General features: G+C 33.0%; 2 protein-coding genes and 1 pseudogene across 2 annotated transcripts in view; 1 reads left to right on the forward strand and 2 right to left on the reverse strand.

Annotated features, from left to right (window-relative positions):
- The window catches only part of LOC128164457 (methylcytosine dioxygenase tet3-B-like), a 37,153-nt gene extending 20,838 nt beyond the window's left edge, over positions 1–16,315 (forward strand). The window contains exons 11-29 of the mRNA XM_052828281.1: positions 9,241–9,348; positions 9,588–9,660; positions 9,760–9,811; positions 10,058–10,165; positions 10,395–10,443; positions 10,643–10,701; positions 10,820–10,855; positions 10,959–11,011; positions 11,097–11,157; positions 11,414–11,485; positions 11,665–11,721; positions 12,176–12,366; positions 12,654–12,699; positions 13,179–13,244; positions 13,595–13,654; positions 13,932–14,014; positions 14,106–14,172; positions 14,304–14,328; positions 14,946–16,315. Coding sequence (XP_052684241.1) covers positions 9,241–9,348; positions 9,588–9,660; positions 9,760–9,811; positions 10,058–10,165; positions 10,395–10,443; positions 10,643–10,701; positions 10,820–10,855; positions 10,959–11,011; positions 11,097–11,157; positions 11,414–11,485; positions 11,665–11,721; positions 12,176–12,366; positions 12,654–12,699; positions 13,179–13,244; positions 13,595–13,654; positions 13,932–14,014; positions 14,106–14,172; positions 14,304–14,328; positions 14,946–14,980 — 1,301 coding nt within the window. The 3' untranslated portion in view covers positions 14,981–16,315. The remainder of the gene's footprint in view (positions 1–9,240; positions 9,349–9,587; positions 9,661–9,759; positions 9,812–10,057; positions 10,166–10,394; positions 10,444–10,642; positions 10,702–10,819; positions 10,856–10,958; positions 11,012–11,096; positions 11,158–11,413; positions 11,486–11,664; positions 11,722–12,175; positions 12,367–12,653; positions 12,700–13,178; positions 13,245–13,594; positions 13,655–13,931; positions 14,015–14,105; positions 14,173–14,303; positions 14,329–14,945) is intronic.
- On the reverse strand, positions 117–8,222 carry LOC128164459 (galactokinase-like). Its single transcript, XM_052828282.1, has 7 exons — positions 8,007–8,222; positions 7,479–7,668; positions 4,567–4,825; positions 3,619–3,800; positions 2,479–2,629; positions 1,661–1,823; positions 117–899 (listed from the first exon to the last, which is right to left on the reverse strand). The coding sequence occupies exons 1-7, from the start codon at positions 8,178–8,180 to the stop codon at positions 825–827; spliced, it is 1,194 nt and encodes a 397-aa protein (XP_052684242.1). The 5' UTR covers positions 8,181–8,222; the 3' UTR covers positions 117–824.
- Positions 16,316–17,294: 979 nt separating the features above from the next.
- Positions 17,295–19,827, reverse strand: LOC128164458 (uncharacterized; annotated as a pseudogene).
- Positions 19,828–23,278: the final 3,451 nt, after the last annotated feature.

Here is a 23,278-nt window from a genome sequence, read left to right on the forward strand (position 1 = left end):
CTTTAAATAACATAGATCCCATATCACTATCTTTGTCACTCGATCTTGACCAGCATTTAGCGACATCTCAAATTTGAAAGAATCCCAATGTGATGTAAAACGGCAAACAAACAAAATCTCTTGTAAGAATTGTATATATTACTTTTATTGCCTAAGTGATATTATTAAAAATAAGCATGTAACAAACACAACAAAACATAAATGTACGAGTAGATGTTGAGGTATAGTAATTTCACGAGATAATAAATTCATTTCACATACTATTCATTAAAAGAAAGTTACACAAAGCAAATATACAAGTAAATGTAAACAAATAAGCCCATAAATCATGTTAAACAATTGTAAAAAAATCATAGCTTGAGTATAACTACAAAATAAATTTGTAAAGTTAAATATTTTGTTTGTTGTAAAAAAAACCCTCATTCGGTATACTGTGGAATCATCGTTTGTGGCTTTCATGGGTAACCCACAAACTTATAACAAATTTATATCCCCACATATGTATCACAAGATTTTGTTTAATATTTATAAAAATTGCTCCGATTACGCTATACCCACGAAATGACATCCCCATGAACCAGGAAAATTTTAACTACTCATGAATATTGACCCCAATGAATAAAAAAATGATTCCAACAAAGATTTTACAATATATACTATATGATAAAATTTGAAATATCATTTTATAATTTCATTTCCAAAAACAAAAATTGGTAGAGTAGGTAAACATGTTTATGGTAAATAAATTGTGGTAAGGAAGCAGCGAACACCTGAATTTCTACGGCACAATTAACACAAAGTTTTTGTCCTATGGTTAAATAACCTCAAGACAGCGATAATGGCGCTGCCCCTGCAGCTGGGGGACACACGTAGAATGTTGCCGTCTGACTGTAACGCTTCTATGAAAAAAAGAAGAGATTTTACATTATCATGTGACTGTAGCATTTCTTTCAGTTTAGAAAAAATGTTTTAGAGAATGTTATATGCATCTACTTGTTTTTAACTGTATAAGAGTGATTTGATATATTTCACTGAAAATGTCCGTAAACAGGCTGATTCCCTGCAAAAAGGTGCATCATTTCAATGAACTGGTACACACCTACTGTAGAAGCACATATTTTCGTTGGGTCAAAATTTCGTTGTTTTTGAACCAAATAAAAATTTGTTGGCATTTAATTTCGTGACATATTAATATCTTTGTATTCATTATTACTTTGGTTAAAAATTCGTCATGGATTTAATTTCGTTGATTTCTACTGCCAACGAAAATAACGAAATTAAATCCACAACGAATATTTCTGCTTCTACAGTAGTTTAATTAGAACATTTAGTATTTTCTGTTAACCAAAGAAAAAGTTACAAAATATTCTGAATAAAATCATGAATACAGTATTCTTACACATATAACTTAATTCTAGTTGCAACTTCCTTTTTGATTGGCTATACATATTCATCTTTATCGTATAACATAACTTCCCCACATCAACGGTATGCAACGGAGGAGATTAGTCTTTAGGGGCCTTGTTTTGCCCTGCTTTTTGTGTGTTAATTAATTCAAGTCTTGAAACTCTTTAAATATTTTTCCTTTGTGATGCTTCTTGTCAGCTCATTCAAGTCTTGAAATACACAAAGTATGTGAGATAACTCTCTAGGGACCTACCTGTATGTGTTGAATGGCCTTCTCCACCGCCTCCTTCTTCAGAAGGGTGACCGTGCACCCCCCAAATCCACCCCCAGTCATCCTGGACCCAAACACCCCCTCTGCCTCCATGGCGGCCACAACCAACTCATCCAGCTCTGGGCAGGAGACTTCATAGTCATCCCTGAAACAATTGTCTTTAATGGTTAAAAATGGATGAAATGCTCACTGCCTTGAGAAAATATACAGGCACTTTAGGCATGGAAACACCCCCTCTTAAGGCCTCTTTTTCAATTTTTGAAATAAATATATTTGGAGCTGGAACACACAGTTTTCCTAATAAACTTTTTTTGGGATGTATCTATCCCAAAATGCATGTAAGAAAATACTGTGAATTTTGGCCATTTCAATATTAGCTCAAAGTTAGCTGGTTCAAATTCAATCAATTGATAAAACGTGTTCCTGCTATCTTAAGTAAAATATACACTTTATCACCATAATTTTAGTTCATTGTGTAGTAACCTGTATCGTACGTAGTATGGGTATTTTTTAAAAATCTGTTACGCAAAAAGAAAAATTCCTTATCATCTACATTACTCCAGAACTTTGTCATGAAATTAACTTCTTTGGCTTTTAACTTCCCTAATAACTAAATACCGGTATAAAGTTTAAACTCTATTGTTAACTATTAAAACGTAAACTTCCCTATTAACTACCAATATACGTAAAGTTTAACTTCCCTGTAAATCAACTATGCAACAGTAACATTTTGTACATTACTGGTACTTAATTATTAACATTGTTTAAACAAACACACAGTTCTGATTTGAGTGATATACCTTAAAGCATTGTGACTCTCCACCATTAGTTTGCCAAATCTTGTGTAATCTCCCTGCTCGAGGCATTTTGCTGCTTCCTCTGTTCGAATGATTTCACCAATGACATGGCGCGCTCTCCTATACATCACATCATCAAGTTTTTCTTTAAATTCTAATAAATAATGAAAATAATTAAAACAAGGCATTTTGAAACGATGACTTGCAAGAACCCATATTTTTAAAGTATTTATTATTGCTGTATCTTAAATTCATTAATTTAGATGTCCCTAAAAAATACTTAATCATCAGGTGAAAACATATACATGTATATAATTAAGAAAAGATAATAAGTACATTTCAAATGAAATTCTACAGTCAATAGTTAATTCAAAGAACTAGGTACAGATTCAGTCACATCTTGTATATTGTAAATGTAAATATCACTGTGCTTCAAAGAATGGTCAAGCTAGCGATGGTTGAATAATAACCAGCTAGGTTTTGCAATTATGAGCATATTGACCTTGACTTGATGATTGACCTTGAACTGGTGCCTAACCTTGAACTTTACATGTACCCTTTGACCTCAACAATTCAAGACAGGGAGACAAAAAGACCAAAAAATGATGAATCCCCTGAAATCAACCATATATTAAAGTTAATTCCTTCTCCATGCCATGAGGGCATGAAGCGGATGAGAGTCATTGACTCCCCTTGGATGGGACACCAGTTCATCGCAAGTTAACCCCCAGCATAAGCCGGTACCCTATTTCAGCTTAGTGGACTGAGTCAATGAGATAAATTGCCTTGTCTAAGTGCACAACATACACCATCAGGTAACCACAGCGGGGTTTGAACCAGCGACCTTTCGGTTACTGGCTTAACACCCATAACCACTGAGCCATGTACTCCACTCTTATTATAATCTGTGGAATCATTAGAATTCATGGTGGCTCAATTTTTGTGGTATTCCCCCACGAATTTAAATACTCAACGAAAACAATTTTAGAAAGAGTTATCTTTGTTGCTGAAACAGTAACCAATGGCATCCACGAAATTACATCCCCACGAATAGGCAAAAAAGTCATAATCCAGAAAAATTGGCCCCCACGAATTTAAATGATTACACAGAATTATGGGGTCATAAAACAAAAACTTAAGTACCTTCTAAATCTTTCATAGATGCCTCCCTTAGGCTTTTCTTGCCCATGACTTTTGCTGCCACTTCACACTGCTTCTTACGTGTTGGGTATTCTGATCCTGTTAATTCATGCTTGACATTTGAATTTGTTACCAAGACAACCACATTTGGGTCATTCATTGGAACTAGTTTACCCTCCATTGACCTGAAATATTGCAATTTGTAAATACCTATAGATAATAAACACACAAAATGTGCACGGTATGTTGCTTTAATTGCCTCAAATCCATTTACCTGTAACAACCATTAATGATCCCTTGAACATAATAATTTCACACTTTCTTATAGTACACATGTATGCATTTACTTAATGGTATCATTCCAAAATATTCATCAAGAGAAAAGAAAAGAACTGGAATAGCATCTTAGATCATGCATGCATGCATCAGTTTCTTATATCCCACACCAAACCAACACTTTTGACCATCATAATGATACAGTACCAATCAGACCCAACCTAACAGAAAGTAAACCCTAACTAAACCCTGGGTTTACTTTCTGGGTTTACTAGAGTGGACCCAGAGTAAACCCCAAGTAAACCCAGAGTGGACACAGAGAGTAAATTAAACCCCGATCAGAAGTATACCCCTGAAAGCAGACGATACATGTGTATTCGGAATAAACAAGGGGCAGGAAATACAGGCAATAAGATGGTAAGATAAAAGACAGGTCAGCTTCACACTTCAGTGCTTACAGTTGACCAAAAAAGTAAACCCCGAGTGGACCCAAATTTTCAAAAAGTAAACCCAAAGTAAACCCAGAAACTAAACCCGTGGTTTAGTTGGGGTTTACTCTGGTGTTAGGTTGGGTCTGATCAGTACTGTACGTACAGTTTTAGATACATGTACTGGTGTATTTTGTATATGGCACTATCTATTTAACAGCAGTAAGAATTAAATTGTATTCTTTACCTGCAATCTATAAGAAGGGCATGACCTTCCTGGCCCATAACAGAGATAAACTGGTCCATAATTCCACAGGGCATCCCCGCGTATTCATGCTCGGCTTTCTGGCAAGCTAGAGCCTTGTCCTTTTTGGACACATCTGCTCCTCCGTTTGTAAGGGCGTCCAGAAATGTGTAGGTAGCCACCTCCAGGGAGGCAGAGCTGGACACCCCACCACCTAGTGGCACTGAAGATACCACCACAGCATCAAAGGGGACAACTGACCCTTAAAAAAAATCAGTAATTTGTTTAAAATAAATTTTTAATATGTAAAAAATAACGCCCCCAAAATATGTAATGTTTCTCAAGAACTACTGTATCAGGACATAGGTTATTGCCATAATGAAAAGGGGATACCTCAATTTACATTGCAATAAAGTTAATAAACAATATATCTGTCTGAAACAATTTATATTTTGAGTTGTTTGGCCAGAGAAATTAAACAAGATATCTGTGAGCCAATGCTCACTAGTGATACCCCCGCTCTGATGTGAATATGCAAAATAAGCAAAGTCGACATTTAACAGAAAGCTGGCATCCGATTGGTACAAAAATATATCCCACGATATGGCATGCCTTAACAAACACTGTGTAAAAATTTCAAGCATCTGCGATAAATAGCTGCTGAGAAATCTTTGACGAAAATTTGTTTGAAAAATTTTGGCTAAAAATAAACAGTCATTATTTAACAGGAAGTTGATGTCCGATTGATACAAAAATATACCCCACAATATAGCATGCCAAAACAAAAACTGTGTGAAAATTTCAAGCATCTGCGATAAATAGCTGCTGAGAAATCTTTGACGAAAATTTGTTTGAAAAATTTTGGCTAAAAATAAACAGTCATTATTTAACAGGAAGTTGATGTCCGATTGATACAAAAATATACCCCACAATATAGCATGCCAAAACAAAAACTGTGTGAAAATTTCAAGCATCTGCGATAAACAGTTGTTGAGAAATCTTTGACTAAAATTTGTTTGAAAATTTTGGCTAAAAAATAAGCAAAGTCGTCATTTAACAGGAAGTTGACGTCAGATTGATACAAAAATATATCCCACAATATGGCATGCCAAAACAAATAGTGTGTAAAAATTTCAACCATCTGCGATAAATAGTTGCTGAGAAATCTTTGACGGAAATTTGTTTGAAAATTTTGGCTTAAAATAAACAAAGTCGTCATTTAACAGGAAGTTGACGTCCGATTGGTACAAAAATATATCCCACGATATGACATGCCTTAACAAACACTGTGTAAAAATTTCAAGCATCTGCGATAAATAGTTGCTGAGATAAATGCGACTGAAATTTTTGTTACAGACGGACAGACAGACGGACGGACGGACAGACAGACGGACACACATGGGTAAAACAGTATACCCCCTCTCCTTTGGAGCGGGGGTATAATTATAATTATCATTCTTGCCTACTGAATAATAGATATGAGGCATAAATGTAAAATGCCCTTGAAAAAATAAGATACCAAGTTTTCAGGTATTTTTGAAATGAAAAAGTGCCTTTACTTAATAAGATACACATACATATTTGCAATGACTTTATTTTGTGATTTACTTCCGATAAACTGGTTTGCGACGACTAAAATTTGGGACCAAGCCTTATCCATACCTCTATTGTTATAACAACCATGTTACAACAACTGGTTTGCTGCAAGAAATATTCATGACGACAAGGCCCTCATGAACCTCCCACAAATTTTTCGCACACATATAAAAGTTGGTTTACAATTAAACTTAAAATCTTCATATTTTAAAAAACTTTAGCCATTCAATTAAGGTAGTCCTATACTCAGCACTAAATGGGCTCAATCATTAAAAGCTTAGCTTTAAATGATAAATATACATTCTAGCAATACATATACAAAAGAAAATATGTATGTTTACATGCTAGTTTGTTTGTTATCACCTCTCAGACGGGTGAACCCCCTTGCGAAAATTATTGACAATTATGAAATTTGCCAGACGTCCGTTTTTCCTAAAAATAATTATTAATTTTGGGAAAAATAGAACTGAACATACAAAATAGAGTATAAATATTTATTTAAGCCATATCTCATCAATAATTTTGCGCAAATTTTTGTAAGTAAGTACGCTTTATGGACCTGATGTATCAAAATAGAATACAAAAAATCAATGCTAGTATCGCGTTTCGTTATTTATTTACTATTTGATGGACTCAAACTTAAATTCATGGTGTTTATTCTATAGATTGGCATCTTAGAAAAAAGATTTGGTAAAATAAATTATATGTTGACGGATTACTTTTCACGCTATAAGCTCTAAACCAAGTAGACCCTGACGAAAAAATCCGTAAAAATCACATTTTGCTACAGTTTTCTGCCTAGATCTGTCATATCTGTTAGATATCATTTAAACATTAATTAATTGACGATTAATTAAATTCGAAATAGCTTCTGTCTGTAAATTTAAACCGGTTTTAGTAAAAGAAAAAGAAAAATTCGGGGGGGGGGGATCAAAACAAAGAAGATATAAGCATACCTGAGATCCTGGTTAATCAGAAACTTCGTTTTTCATTTTACTTTAACAGAATCGAGTTTTTTCAACATTAATCATTTCTATCTCTCATAGAATACATATATTACCGTTTTAATTGCTTATTATTGCCATTGTTTACAACAGCGATGTAGAGCAAAATCAATACCGGGTATCTAAAACGCTTTGTAAAAGTCGAACCAATATTGTAAAATCCGTATTATGACGTAGTGCGATACTCGGACTACTTTAAACCTTAAGTTTTAACACTGGGGCAATAAACATGATTGTAACTCAGTATAAAACAGATGAGACTGAGTTAGATCTATTTAAATGTTTTGAATATGCAAGTACACAACTATACCATACCTATGTAATTTGCAACGACCCCTTTCACGTAGTTGGCCCACTTGGGAGAGCCTGGTTTTAGTGGAGTTTCCGCTGAAGGTACAGGGAATTCCACGTACTTAGGTTCATCCACTGATTCTGCAAGGGTTAGGACTCGGCACACGTTTCCCTCAGACTTTTTCCCTACAACTACCGTCACCTGTGGTAGGGCCTGAAATTAAATATATTTCTCGATTTTGTACTTTGCTCACAAGAAGATATAAATACATGTAGTAATTTTTGCTCTACACTGTACATTTTGAGGTGTGTGCAATCCGACCAATCATTTTCGAGTAAGTAGACACGGTAGCAGTTATATTGCATGATGTGACGTTCCATTACAAAAATATAATATTTAGATACCCCAAAACTGAATAAAAATATATTTATGTAACAACTCATACATAAACTATTAAAAGAATCGATTGGCAGTGTTAGAATATTGTGTTGTCTAACGTTAAAAATTTTGTGTTGTAAACAAAAGCATTACACGAAACGTGATCAACAGACCATGGGGAAAACAAAGCCTTCGTTGTAGTCGGTGTGTTCTCCAATGAGGTTAACTCTCCCAGGACCGTAGGCAGCACATTGGGGTTCACATCCAAATTTGTCAACAAAAGCTGCCTTGGCTTTAGAGACCAGCTCTGATACAGCGGGTATCTTTGTGGATCCTACGACCTCCATGATTTCGAGCAATGTGACGAAGTATACAGGCGTGTCCAAAAATATGTTACGATTTATTGAATTCGGAACTTTATATGCTACATTGTTCATTTTGTATTTTAATTACATCTTCAATATCCGATTTTGATTTTCGTCTTGCAACGATGCATATTGCCATATTTTCAATCATTTCTTATAGTTTGCAATTATGTCAGTCAGCGACCCTTTGCTAAAAAAATTGAAGGGTATGTAGAAATGCATTTTCACTTGTTATTGTGGCATATGATGAATGAACAAGCTTATTTAATGTAAAATTGGCATCATCATATCATGCTTGGTTGGTTCTGTCAGCCAGATTCATGGTTTTCAGGATATTTTTACCAAATAGTGCGCGTCTATGCAACATTCATGCATGCATTATAATTTTGTTCCATGTGTACCCAGAAGATTCAAGCATGAAAATGTGTGTATTTTAATACGCAGGGTTTGCTCAAATGCTACATTCTTCACATTATGCACATGCTGATGTTATAGTCTGTCCCAAGATATTTATGCAGCACATTTGGACGATTTTTAAATAAAAATACACATACCCGTGAAAGAAGTACAATTGAAATAGCTATTTGAAAGGGATAATTTCCAAGATAATTTCATTGACACATTATCATTTTTCACTCGGTAAAATTCATAGGAACGAAAACAGATTCCATACAAAGAATTATAATGTGGAATGTTTACATCTTTTCTCCATTCGGAATACGCTCGGAATACATAGTGCAATTTTTCAACGTTGTCATCTGGGCTTGCTGCAATTCAAAATCCCCGTAGACATCACGTTTTTTATAGCATTGTATTGAAACCTGATAAGCTAACAGGGACATTTCAACCGAAAAATCTTGGAAATTTTTCATACTTTTGAATGAACATTGTTTTAACCGTGAGGTATTTAAATATCAAGCAATTAAGCCAAATGTGAATACAGGGTATCTTGGTACAGAGTATAGAAATAAATTAAGCAATTCTGTCTGTAATTTGATGATAACATATTAAACAGACAATATTTGTTCTTCAATTTTTTCAGGATTTGTTTTGGAATTTAGGACAAATGATATAGTTGTCACTGACGACAATGTAAACTTAGCCAAATTGTGCTGTGTTTTAGAGGAAATTTTCCAAAAAGGAATCAAAAGCAAGTATAAAGGAAATGGAATATTCAATCGAATCAACTGCAAGGGTGGATAAAACTATTATAAAATTCAATTACTTTTCTGCATAATAAATAATAAAATCTAAGAATGCTGAAATATTGTAATGCAAAACAGATGTTTAAATTTATTCATTTCACACTATAATCAATCCATATTCGCCAGTTTTAATAGATGTATATGAATATCCAACACTCAATTATTGATCTTTTTTTACCAACAGAATCCAAATGGTTTGACAAAAGTGACTATTTCTGGCCATGGGTGGCAAAAATACCATCGTTTTCCAAAGAAAGGTAAAAATCGGTCTTGTTTCATATTCAACTATTTTAAAAAGTAAAGAAAAAATTGTCTTATGAAGTCTAACAAATTTTTTGTATTATATTTCATTGAAGATGCAATCCCATACTGTCAATGGTCATCGACACTGTCAAAGAATCAAAAAAGGTTGGTTCTGAAAGTTCCTCTTCATTTAACATTAAATAACACTTTGGTAAAAGATGTACAATAAATGTAGAAATTCTAACTTTCTTCCCTCTTTTGTTCACACAATCACTACTAGTACTTCATTCCCTTCTGTGCATGCATACATACTTCCATTACTCTTTAGTTACTTCCTTAGCAGAAGATAAAGAAAACCAACATATCTTTCCAAGTGTAAGTGATACACAGCTAGAATAACTTTTTTTGTAGGTCACACTTGATTTGGGTCGAGGTCGTCTATTTATCAGATCGGCCTTGATGAAAAAAGTTCTGACTGTGCCAGTACAAATTATCGCCAAAAACAGACAATTAGCAACGGTAAGTCACACTTAAATAACCAGATATATAAATTTGCAAACCACTTTTTACTGGTGCAAAAATTATCTAACGTAACAACATGGAAGTTAAATTGATTATTAAATTGAATTGAATGATTTTCATTTCTTGTCAGTGCTATTATTGTCTTCATATTGTTTTGATTATGTTTACATTAGATCTTTTAAGTACCAGCTAGCATATAAATATTTTCTTATTTGGACATGTACAGGAGGTGTATTATGAGAACGACAGCATTCTTGGCAATGAAATCTTGGCAGGTATGGCTTTGAAAGGATTTTGAGAGCCAGTTGATATATGAATTAACTTGTAATTTGTGGTTTTGTAACTTATAAACAAGTTTTTTAATCCTTCATTGATGACTTCGAGATATCATTGAAAAAGTAGTATTATAGTGATTTTGATTGTGTTTAAAATGGATTTAAGAGTACACTTTCTTTTAAACTTTGATTTTGTCAGAAATTCTGCAGTCACTCTTGTTTGAGCTGACCGAGGCACACTTCCAGCTGCGAGTTCATGTAAGTTATGTATTAATATCAGGAAAATATTGTTATCTAAAAGGCCAATTTGAAAATATGTATACTGTGGTTTGTTTTAAATAACTGAACTAAAATGTTTTTGGTTTTTTTTTTTCAGAATGCAAGTTTCTTGGACAAAACATGGAATTTACCTGTGAGCAATGATTGATTAAAAGTATGGGTCATTTGAAACTTTCAGAAGTATATCATTTCATTCAATAAAGTTAAAATTTTCTTTTTTCTTCCTCTCCCTTTAGATCTATAAGCAGTATGAACTGGTTCCGTGTGATAATCTTGGCCTTCATGTCCAGTAAGTTAATATAATTTATGTACTTTTACCAGGCGTTTACATAATATCAGTGATGATTATTTTTGATTGTTTCCTTTATTAATAGATACATTAACGGCTTTCTTTTGGTGAAAGCTGTAGAACCAGGCAGTGTAGCAGAAGAAAATGTAAGTAACATATACCTGGGTATGTAAATTCTTTAAAAACTGTATGGTTAATCTGGATTTATTGTAGGATAACCAAAATTGATTGCTAAACAAGTCTGCATTTACTGCTGACTGATGATGTGGACTTCACATCTCCACTGTAATTCCCTTAATCTGTCCTCATTATTATTCTGAAGCGTTTCATTGTTACCTTTACCTGTTTAAAAATATCTACCAGGTAGTTTAAATTTTAGAATTTAATCTTAATTTTTTATAGGACAAGATTCATGCTGGAGATGTTATAGATGAGCTCTATGGAGAGGCACTGAGAGGAAACAAGATGTCTGTTGTAAGTTTTGTTTGAATAATTTTCTTATGTGTTAGAATTTGACTGATATGAATTTAATTTGTCGGTACGTTTATCAAAACTAAGCATTTGGTTTTTTTTGTGTTTCTCTTTTTTTTTTGGGGGGGGGGGGGGTTTGGGGGGGTTGTTATGCATTTCTAATGTATTGCTTAATTTCACAGGTACACAACATTTTACAAAAGTATAAAGGTCTTCCAGTTCATATTCATGTTGTTAAGGTAAGCATTTAAAGAAATAAAGAAATGTTAAATGAAGCCAAATCACAACATATCTATGATGAATAATCAAGATTTTGTAGCAGTGTACTGTCCATCTTAATCAATTAATGACTGATATTTAACATTACATACTATTATAAGATAAAAAAAATTTATTAAGAAGATTGATGTAGATATAAAATATTTTACATACCTTAATGAAGGTTATGGTTTAAAAATTACCAAGTAGTTTTCACATAGAAAAGTTCTAACAGTCAACATTATAAATCTCAATACATTGTAATACATACATGATATCAAAGTCTATATGAATCAAGCTAATGTGAAAGTATCGGTGCTGAATTTTCTCTCTCATTCTAGCTCTCACTCTTTCTCTCTCTCTCTAGATCTGCTTCACTTCTTTCACTCAGTTTATCTCATGCCTCTATATGCTTTTTGTTTTCTCTTTACACAGGGATTTGATAGCCAGGGTAATTTGTACAAGCCTATACAACACCTGATAGAGGATGCCGATGTCGACATCACTACAGCCGAGGAACTGATACAGGTGAAAAAGGACAACAGCAACGACTACAAGAAACCACCACACACCATTCTGAACGAGGAGGAGGCTGAGGAAATCCCAGTTCATGGGTCAGAGGGAGGGTGAGTGGAAATGATTCAAAGGTCAATATCAAGGTCTGAAGACCTAGCAGTTACATTCATTTTTGTGGGCATCAATTTTTTGGTGGATTTTGTGTAATCCATGATTTCAAGAATATGTGCATTCATGGACAATGGCTCTACCATTACAATTTTTAGGCATGTTTCTTATTTCGTTTTGCATTTGATTTTCACCAGACAACAATATTCATTAGTATTAATGGTCAACAAATATTTATGAATTAAAGCACATTATTACATTCCAAAAAATTATCTATTTTTTCTTTCAGTGCAACATATGATGCTCACTATCTTGGATATGTTACTCTTGGCCTTGTAAGTTAAAAGAATACATTGTATACAATATACAACTGATGAACAAATGAAACAAATTTTTAGACCCCAAAAAAGTATTTCAATGTCTATTTCAGTGAATCTTTACATTAAAACTGCTATATTTATCTCCAAAATCATGCTGTAATATATTGTATTGAGCAAGGTCATAATAACTGCATAACACAACATTGCAACATTGATTAGGCTAAAAATAATCAATTTGTGTCACTTCAAGGGCTGTCTCAAAAGCTTTATGATATAAATCAAAACATATTAGATAAATAGAACATCTATAACTGTGTGATTTTACATTAAATATTTTGCTTTATCCAACGAATTAATATGATGTATAAATTCCATAGGCAAGCGCCGTGAATATATATATACCATTTCAACTTGTTGGATAAAGCAAATATTAAATCAAAAAATACTATAAATATAGATATCCTCTATTTATCATATGATATTTTGATTTTTAGGACGGACGAGTGGTCAGGATTGAAGATTCTGTTTTGGGAGTTTTAAGGAACCATACCCAGAGAGTGGTAAAGACTACTAAATTAGTATATTTTTGTATTATTGTATAATAGAATAAGCAAACTCCATTTATATTTATGTTCTTTTGAACGGTCTTATTACCTGCACTGGCGTAAGACCAGTTCCCACGAAGTTTCAATTCTCATCAGTGCATTGTTATGCCATTTTATCAACATGCAAAATTATATACTGGTACAAAGATTACTGGTACGTAACAATTCACTGGCAACAATTGGTACTTGGCAAGAATTGGTCCCAAGCCAGTACGATTTAAGAGATGCACTACATTTGAAATTGTTGATATGATTTTAAATTTAACTTAGATGTATATGTATTACAAATTTTTATCATCTGACAGGCTGTAAAGATGGAGCTAACTGAAAAGGAAGTTTTGGTCATTGACACCAAGGAAGAGAAGGTATGATATAGAACCAGTTATATAATGTTCATCTAACAATATTGATAATGTAATGATACATTAATCAGGCATTTTTGAGAAGAGGGGGGGGGGGGAGGCTAAACTCATCCAATGTGCTTGCACATCTCCTATTATTTTTTAAGAGTGGGGAGGGGGGGATGGGAGTGGTCAACTACATGATATTTCAATTTTCCATATATAGATTTAAGAAAAATGTTTGGTGCAAGATAAATATTGACTGGTAGCTTGATTTTGCATTTGATATTATACATTACAGAATTTACTAGAACATTCCTATACAGAAATTTCAGCTTGCGGACGGAGAACTGATCAACTTAAATACATAGCATACATTGCAGGGTAAGATCAAATAAATCATGTTTTTGTTTTATGTTTCCAAGTAGAAAGTTCTCACAACTTGATGAAATGTTTGCTTTTTGTTCTTATGCAGAGAAACCACGTGCAGTCTCGCTAAAAAGTTCAATTGTTACGTTTTTGAAATGCGAACCAATGAAGAGGTAAGATACATTTTTTGAATTTAATAATTTAAATACTAAAAATTATCCAGTAATTTACATGTATATTCTGTGTTTTGAGTCAGCTTAGAATCCTTGCTCACAATATTTATTATTATTTTTTTTATTTATAGGCTCGATTTGCATTATGTGGCATTGGTAAGTTTAGTTTATTTCTTGTTGTACTTTGTTTCATATCTATTTTCTTATAAAGCATGAACAGTCAGTACACAGTTCATGTATGTGATGCTAAGCCTCAGGCATCTGATGTGACATATTTTTCTCATAATAAAAAAATATACCACCTACCTACATTTATGAGACAAAACATGAAAAGCCAGGAACCTGTGTGCTGTGAGGATCTGGCAGTGGGGCAAGTAGACATCTGGTCCTGGAATTTGCAAAGATAAATTTCACACAGTTAACTGACAAATAGTTAACAGACATTGGACCTCCCTGAAAAAAAAAAGATAACCCAGATTCCTTTAGCTAGTTCCTCAGAATATTGTTATATGTATGAATAATGATCGGTGTGATGTGCATCAGAAAGCCATTTCAGTTGCCCTTGTCAAAGATGAGAGTAGAAAGTTTTTTTGATTTTTTTTACGAGAGTAAAATCTTGAATAAATATTGTTGCTCACATTTGAAATTCTGTTGTGACAGTATTTTATAACGATAATGGAGCTTATTGATAAACTGTTGATTCAGAATATGTTCATGCTAAGAATTGCAAATTATTTCATCTACATTTATATTTAATATATTTTAATTTCTAGCTCAAGGATTTGAAAGAACACATTTGCTGTTGTGAGCAAAACATTCAAAGATGCTTCCCTCCAAGATCAGATTTAGAATTTACATTTTTGTTACTATTTATTTTTTCATTGGTTATGGTTACTTTTTTCTTGCATAAATTTATATCTTTACCAGTTATTAGATTTATTTTTTTTTTTTACATTTGTTATTGCAATTATTTGTTAAAGTTAGTGATTTTTTTATCAGTGAATGCATATTTTCATTGTTAGTTAACTGTACATTTATTTACCACTTTATGGATATCAAATTTGAAAGAAATATGGGGCTTTATGAACTATAAATTAATAAGGTTGCGAGTGGAATATTACCAGGAAAACAAAGACATTTCCGAAAAACTTTTTTTTTTAATATGATAGACCTTCTGCAGTCATCAATGTACTATAAAGTATTATGAATTCTGTTATATCAATATTCATATGTTGCTACATTGCTATCATGGCCATTGGCTTGAATAGACATTTTCATGCATTTTAAACTGTACTTTGTGATGTTAATATTGGTAAGATACTACTTCCAAAGTTGTTCATGGCTTTAGTGGTCCTTCGTATTTTACTGCACTGTAACATGAATCAAAGAACAAGTTAAATGTAACTAAATTTTAAATACATTGTATTTCTTCTCCTCCCTAGCTCATAATTGACATGCAGTTGATTTCATATATATATGTACATTTAAGTTTATAGCACTTCTGTTCATTTCTCCTATTCAAGAAAAAAAATCGAAAAGTATGATTAACAAATCTAGAATTTAATAAAAAACGAGGGTTTTTGGCTCATTTAGATATTACTGTAGTACATGTATATAGTAAGTATACCATCCGATTATCTCTCTGGATGCTTTGAATTGTGTAATTTATTAGACATTTTAATGATTTGCCCACTCATATTATAAATGATAATTATATTAGATAGATTAGTTTCCTACACAGTAGATCATACTCCATATGAAATAGAAATCATTCGTTGCAATGTTCACACGTAGCCTGGCTAACGGGTGACATTATAAATATAAATCATCATAATTTAAAATATTAAAATATCAGCTTAATATTCATTCTGTGTTTTATCTACTTTGATAAAATCTTATTATTCTATACAATGCATTTATTTGAATTAGAACAAACTGTAATCTTATTTCCACAGATCTTCCAAATATTTATGTCTGAATCTACATTACATGTAGTACTACCTTTGTATGTATGTTTTATTTTTTGTTTATTTCACCGAGGTGTTCACTATGTATTTTCCATATTATTATATTTTTTGAATTATTTCTTTGTTAAGGGGTTATGTTTCCAATTATTAATGAATCAATAAAGTATGTTAGTATATCTATGACAAGTTATTTTCATTTGTTCAGAAAGTTCACGTAATTATATTTCATGGAATAAACTTAACTTTACGATAAAAATGTAAATCTGCAAGCTGTACTATTTTTCATCCACAATAAGAAAAATTTAAACAAATTAGGTACAAAATGTACTAATCTCAAGAAAAATTGAAAAGGGGCTATTAAAATTGAAATATTGAGGCACACAACGAATTTTTCGAATTTATTTATTGAAAGAGTAATTTTTTTCGAGTGGTCCAAAAATTTACATCACCGGGTTGTCATGTTAAAATTTCGTTTGTAGATCCAATTTCTATTTGGTCATGTTGGTGGTAGGAAATGTTATTACTTTGCCATTAGAGACTGATTTTTCTCTGCTTGATTTTAATATAAAGCAAAAAGGGATTTCCAGAATCTGAAAAGTAATGAACAGTAATCTGCTGTGAATATGATTGCTATTATTGTGAATATGTTGTTAAAAAAAAACGATACACTGTTATAGGCCTAGATGCGTTTGTTCATTCGTGTATGTAACAAGGATAACTTTTTGCAAGTCCTGTTCCTTTTTATTTCTTATTAAATTTCAGTCTTTTTTATGCTCGAACGTTGCATTTATGTATTGCGTCCAATAGACCATAAAAAGGGTGGTAATTAGAGGTGCGTTTTCAGTAATTACCTCTTACCCCAATCCACACTTTACAAAAGTTATGTCCCTTGGCCGCCATCTTTTAGGAAAAACCCTTAGATTTCTCGCAGTAGCCTCGGTAATTTAGATGTTTATAACTTGGTCATTTGACATTTAAAATCCATTTCCGTTGTGTATTTTGATTGCCCCAGGATGGGGCAACCCACATATCGAAGGAGTAAATTAAATTCCAAAAGATTTTATCACAGGACGCCCAAATACTTGGTTGGATAAAGAAGGAAAAAGTTGGTTTTCCCCTTTTGACCTTTGGGTTGACCCTGCAAAGGGAAACAACAAAGTGTGGATTGAACTATAGGATTAAATTTCGTTTAAATCATCAGTATAGCAAATCAATACATCTTTCCCATATTGCTATCAAAATTCAATAAAATGTTACGACGGGGAAGAACAATGAAGATACTTGTACACATCCAGTGTGTTCTTAGAGAAATGTCCAACGTAAAGGTTGTTCTGGTCATCCACACACACGCTGTATGGACAATCTATCCCTTGTTGTGACTCAAGTAGGCGAGACAAAAACTGACCATTCTGATCAAGAATGTCAATTGAACCTTTGTTCGAATAAACGCAAACAATGATATGTCCAAGAGTATCTGTGCATATTCCATATGGATAGAACAATGGCCTTTGACCTCTATAGGAGTATCTGTGTTGTCCTCTTTCATTGACCACCACAACTTCTTGTTTTTCAAAATCCGATGTACATATATCCCCATTAATGTTTTCCGTAATGTAATGTGGTTCAGAATATAGTTTTTTGCCGTTGATATCTCTGTATATCGTGTAGTTAAAACTTCCATTAATGTTGAACCTGACGACTTTTGCATCTGCAGTCCTTTTCATTCCCACAACTATATTCCCAGTTTTAAGGGAAGAATGTATGCTGATGGGCTCCCAAAAACCACCGCTGATGAATACAGCTACTTCTTTATCCTTAGTCTTTTTATTTATAACTTTTTTCTCTCGGTCTGTATAGATAAAATCTCCATCCTGTGTGACTGTGTGGTAACCATAACCTTGCAAACTAGTGCATATTTTTTGCAGCATATATCCCTTGAAAATCGACTTGGAAAATGTTACCTGTATCATCGCTTACCCAGAGTTTGTCTGATTTATCTAGTGATACATGGAAAATGCACTCAATATCAGGAACTGTCAACTCTTTAATCTTGGTGCCAGCAGTTAGAGACCATGTTTGTTGTACAGTTGATGCTTTTGGATAATCTTGTTTCACTTCCTTGCTTGTGGATGTACGGGACTTCAAAGGTTTTATGTTTCTTGTTTTTGGTTGGTCTTGGTCAGCGTGAAGCTTACCAAGCAAATTAGAAACATCTTCTTTACTGTGTTGACCAACAGTGTATGTTGGTGTTACCAGTTTTGTTGTTTCTGGTATTGGTCGTATTTCCAGATTTTTCGAGTGTTCGATTAGAATGTTTGTAACTTTTGAAGCAGACAGATATTCACGAATATCTCCGTCTAGCTGTTGAAGATATGTTATATACTCATCAACTGTTTTATCTTGTGATTTTATTTCATCGAGCAGTTTTTTCTCTTCTTTATCGACCTCCACCATTATTTCAGACATAACTTCATCTGCCAATTTTTTAAGGGACTCGATATCTGTTTTTACTTGTCCCCGGATATTTTCCACGATCCTTTCAATTTTTTTTGCATCTTCTTGAATTTCTGTCTGTAACTTTTTTGATGTTGGAAGGAAATTATCTCGAATACTTGGGAGTTTATCCAGACAAAAGTGATAATTTTCTGAATAGAATTTCTCAAGGTTGACAAATCCATGCCGTTTGTGGTCTTTCAGAGTCGTACATAAGGAACATAAAGGAATTTGGCATTCTTCACACAGAAGATCTAAATCCTTGGTTGGATGCGTCTTGCATTTCTCTACAGGAAGTTTTCGGTTTCTTGATATATATGGGACCACATCATGGTCCACATTGTCTGAATTCTTCAGATGGTCATCTTTGCACTGTTCACACATTGGACGGTAACAAGAGTTGCAGTACATAGCACCATATCTTTCACAGCTTTCGGTTCCACACTCTATAATGTGCTGAGCATCTTCTGGTATTGAAGCCATTTGGAATGACATGAAAAATATCTATAAAGTAAAACATTTGTCACGTTAGCTACCATGACTGGGCCAAGATTGTAAACCTGATCGCTCAAGATTGGATTACAATGAATACTGAATGTAAAGCACAATTGACATGGGGTTTGTCTACCAAGACATTTAGATTACAAACATAAATAGGTGACACCCCCTCCCGAATTACTGAAATTATTATCATTCAAAGACTGAAAAAACTATCATTACAGGGGCCTTCCGTTGACCATCACGAAAGAATTGATAATTTGGTAAACAAGGTTACAATTGTCCCAGTAGTTTAAAAAGGTACAACGCATTGGTGAAAGATATACACCTGTTTATCACACAGGTCGGATGTGTTGTATAACACATGAAAATGAATGTGGAAACATATACGTATAATCAGAATATGTGTATCGAATTCTAGTTCAAATCTAAGTAAATTCTCGTATTTGTTACTCTTTATCGAAATTATATATTTCATAGAGAACATCATAATGCACTTTCGTTTTAAAGTATGTTTCCCTCTTGTCTTGAAATTAAGTGATTTCTTCAACAACTAAATGATACAGTACTTACCTTGACTGAATATAAGTTGGTCTAAATGGTCTTGTGGATAAATGTAGGAACGTTGGAAATAACGATATAAAGGCTGAAACTGAAAAGGAAGAGATTCCCAGTAAAGACGGGTGAGTGATTTTCCAAGTATTTAATTGAAATCTAAACCCACAGTTGAAAAACCCTCGACGCAATATTATCACCTGTAATTGTACCTATTTTGATATATGGAATTCTTCACAGTCTCCTTATCCATGATTGATTAATTCTTCTTACAAATACAAATATATTACATTGTAAGTTAGTGTTCATGAATTGATGTCTCTGCATGTATCAATGTCGGAGGGAAAATAACGCCCATAAGAGAAAATTTATTCGATTTATATATGCAACAAAAAGACACAAGAGACACAGAGGCACATCGCTTATCTGAGCAACAATAGTGAACAAAAGCTTTAGACCGACTTTAAAATATTTAATACAAAATATCTAAAAAACTTAGTAGAGTGTATATCTTGATTTTCAGAGCCTTTCGAACTTTAACATTGAGCTCCTATTGGTGATTCAGTTTTGAAAATAAGCTCTTTAAAGATTTTTTCTATTAATTCATCCCCATTGTGAGTTGTGACCCCACCATACCCCTGAGGATCATGATTTTAACAAATTAATTTAAATCTTCACTACCTGAGGATGCTTTCATATAAAGTTCAGCTTTCTAGCCAATGGGATTTTGAGTTGATGATACTTAAAGATATATTCTTCTATATTCCTATTTAGACCCCCTCCCCCAATTGTGGCCACACCCTACGTCTGAGGATCATGATTTGAACAAACTTGAATATACACGACCTGAGGTGCTTCCAGCAAAGTTAAAGCTTTTCTGGCAGATTGGATTTTGAGAAAACAATTTTAAAAACTTTTTTTTTATATATTCCTATGTAAACATTTGACCCCCCTCCCCACTGTAGTCCCACTTTACCACATAGGTTCATAATTTGAACAAACCTGAATCTACAATGCCTGAGGATGCTCCCAGCAAAGTTAAAGCTTTCTGGCTAATTAGGTTTTGAGAGAAAAAATTTAACGATTTTTTAAACCATATTTGCCCCATCCTACCCCCGGGGATGATAATTTAAACAAACTTGAATCTACACTACCTAAGAATGCTTCTACAGAAGCTACAGCCTTTCTAGCCAAATGGTTATTGAGAAAAAAGATTGTTCTTTATATAATCCTTTGTAAAAAAAATTGTGGTCCAACCCTACCCCAGCGAAACATGATTTGAGTAAACTTGAATCTACACTACCTGAGGATGCTTCCACACAGGTTTCAGCTATTCTTATTTAATGATTTTGGAGAAGAATTTTGAATTTTTTTTTTTAAATCTTTTTAAATTTTTAGTTGTAAGCACATTAGTTCGTTCATTTACTGAATTTAAGGAATATCATTGTTTATAAATTTATGTTCCTTTAATAATAGATTAAAAATTTATAAATGCGTTTGAAATAAAAGCACGTATTCAATATATATGAAATTAAAAGTTTTCATTCGTAACCATCTTCTGTTCTATGTAAATAATACATAATAATGCTAAACTATAATTGAATCCAATTTTTAGTTGTAAGCACATTAGTTCGTTCATTTACTGAATTTAAGGAATATCATTGTTTATAAATTTATGTTCCTTTAATAATAGATTAAAAATTTATAAATGCGTTTGAAATAAAAGCACGTATTCAATATATATGAAATTAAAAGTTTTCATTCGTAACCATCTTCTGTTCTATGTAAATAATACATAATAATGCTAAACTATAATTGAATCCAGCATATAATTCAAGATCACCACGAGAAGATGATTCAGACCTACAGTGAGCTTTTGGTATGTGCAGTTCATATTTTGTACAATGTGTAACAATCTGTATTTTTCTTATAGTTATCAGAAATTTATTCGCTAGAGATTAATGATGCTAAGGAATACTTTTGCCCCGAACACTAAAACGTTTGTTGAAATGAAATTTTGACTGCAAAATTCTTTGTAAAAATAAAAAAATTGTGTGAAAATTACTTTACCCATATATATTCTGTTTGACATTCACAATAATATTCTAGATATATAAATACGTTATTTTTGTTCATGTACATGAGTACCTCATGTATTATACCAATGTTTAGAGTGTTTAATTAAACAATAAAATGCTTCCTTTGGTGATTCATGCGGGATATGAAGGTAGCGACACTGCAGGAAAAATACATAACCCGCGTTAGTGGGTTATGTAAATTTTTCCTGCAATGATCGCTACCTTCATAACCCGCATGAATCACCAAAGAAAGCATTTAATTGTTTATATTAACATCTTTCTTTAACTAATTAATAAAATGATTATGAAAAGTTAGTAAAATTCACTGAATTACTGTTAATGTACAAAAGTACGTTAGCAAAAAAACCCAGCCAAATCGTCTCCTGTGAGACTTTGAGTCTGGCATCGTCATGATTATTTCGTGCAGTCTGGGATTTTACTAAGGTCGCTGTAGGTTCAGACCAGTCGATTAACAGGGCGTGTCAATTTCAGTCCTGTCACTTTCAGCCGCTGTAGATTTCGACCAATCGATAAATAGGGCGTGTAGATTTCAGTCTGGCTGTTTCTATAAAGCTATGAATTAACTATAAGTTTCCGTAAGAAATAGAGGAAATTATGTTTGGTAGATGTAAATATAATGAAATGAACTGAGTAAATGTTTACACCCCGTCCCCCCTACGACAATCTCGCACATTGAATACATTAATTACGTACAATGTATTAATATTTGCAGATGACGATCAATAAAAAAAAAAGCTTTGGAGAATATGGATGTTTTCATCAAGTTAGCGGTAAATAGAATACTAGTATCCAAAAATTAGAAATGGCTGTTATTATATGTCTTCCGTTATACTGGTATGTCTCTAGTTAAACTTATTAACATACACTATTTTAATGTGTTGTACACGCGGCTTTAAAATATATTCAATGTTAAGAGAATGCAGACTGTATACATGTATGCGGATTTTTTTTATTATCAAGGAAGCGAACGAAAACCGATTGGCAGTCATAGTCAGACTGAACTAAACAAGAGAATTTGGCCCTTGAACCTCGAGTTTTTTATGTTGTTAAAGAGAAAGCTGTGCCTATATACAAGAATAATTTTTTGTAAGTTATGTTCTCATTAACAAATTATTGTACAAGTAGCCATTCATTATTGGGGCTGTTAATGCTTTATAAATCTTGAGGCGGTTTATTTCCCAACTCAGTTCATCTTAGGTTGTTATAGCTAATTAATTTTCTGGTATTGAGCGAGAAAAATCGAAATATTGAAATTACATTTAAAATTTTGTATTTACTGTCAATTCTCTTATAAACACGAGGAATAAATATCTGCGTAAAATCGCGAGAATCAGTCTTCACCGATTTTAAAACTCGCTTTTTTAGACAAGTTTTAGCTATATGGATTTACACCAAAAAAAAGTTGTTCGCAATTTTTATTCTCGCGATTTGTTGCAAAACAGTGGAATAGCGGAATTAAGTACTCGCGTAAAAATAAGGAATTTACCGTACATT

This window comes from Crassostrea angulata, chromosome 10, assembly GCF_025612915.1.
Source record: "Crassostrea angulata isolate pt1a10 chromosome 10, ASM2561291v2, whole genome shotgun sequence".
Taxonomy (NCBI): domain Eukaryota; kingdom Metazoa; phylum Mollusca; class Bivalvia; order Ostreida; family Ostreidae; genus Magallana; species Magallana angulata.

Bases quoted from the DNA above. Each gene is read 5' to 3' on its own strand.
- LOC128164459 (XM_052828282.1), bottom strand. From the start codon at position 8,180: ATGGAGGTCGTAGGATCCACAAAGATACCCGCTGTATCAGAGCTGGTC. The intron at 7,669-8,006 runs GTCTGTTGATCA...ATTTAATTTCAG, and splicing joins AAGGCTTTGTTTTCCCCATG to GCCCTACCACAGGTGACGGT. The intron at 2,630-3,618 runs GTACTTAAGTTT...ATTATTTATTAG, and splicing joins ATCTATGAAAGATTTAGAAG to AATTTAAAGAAAAACTTGAT.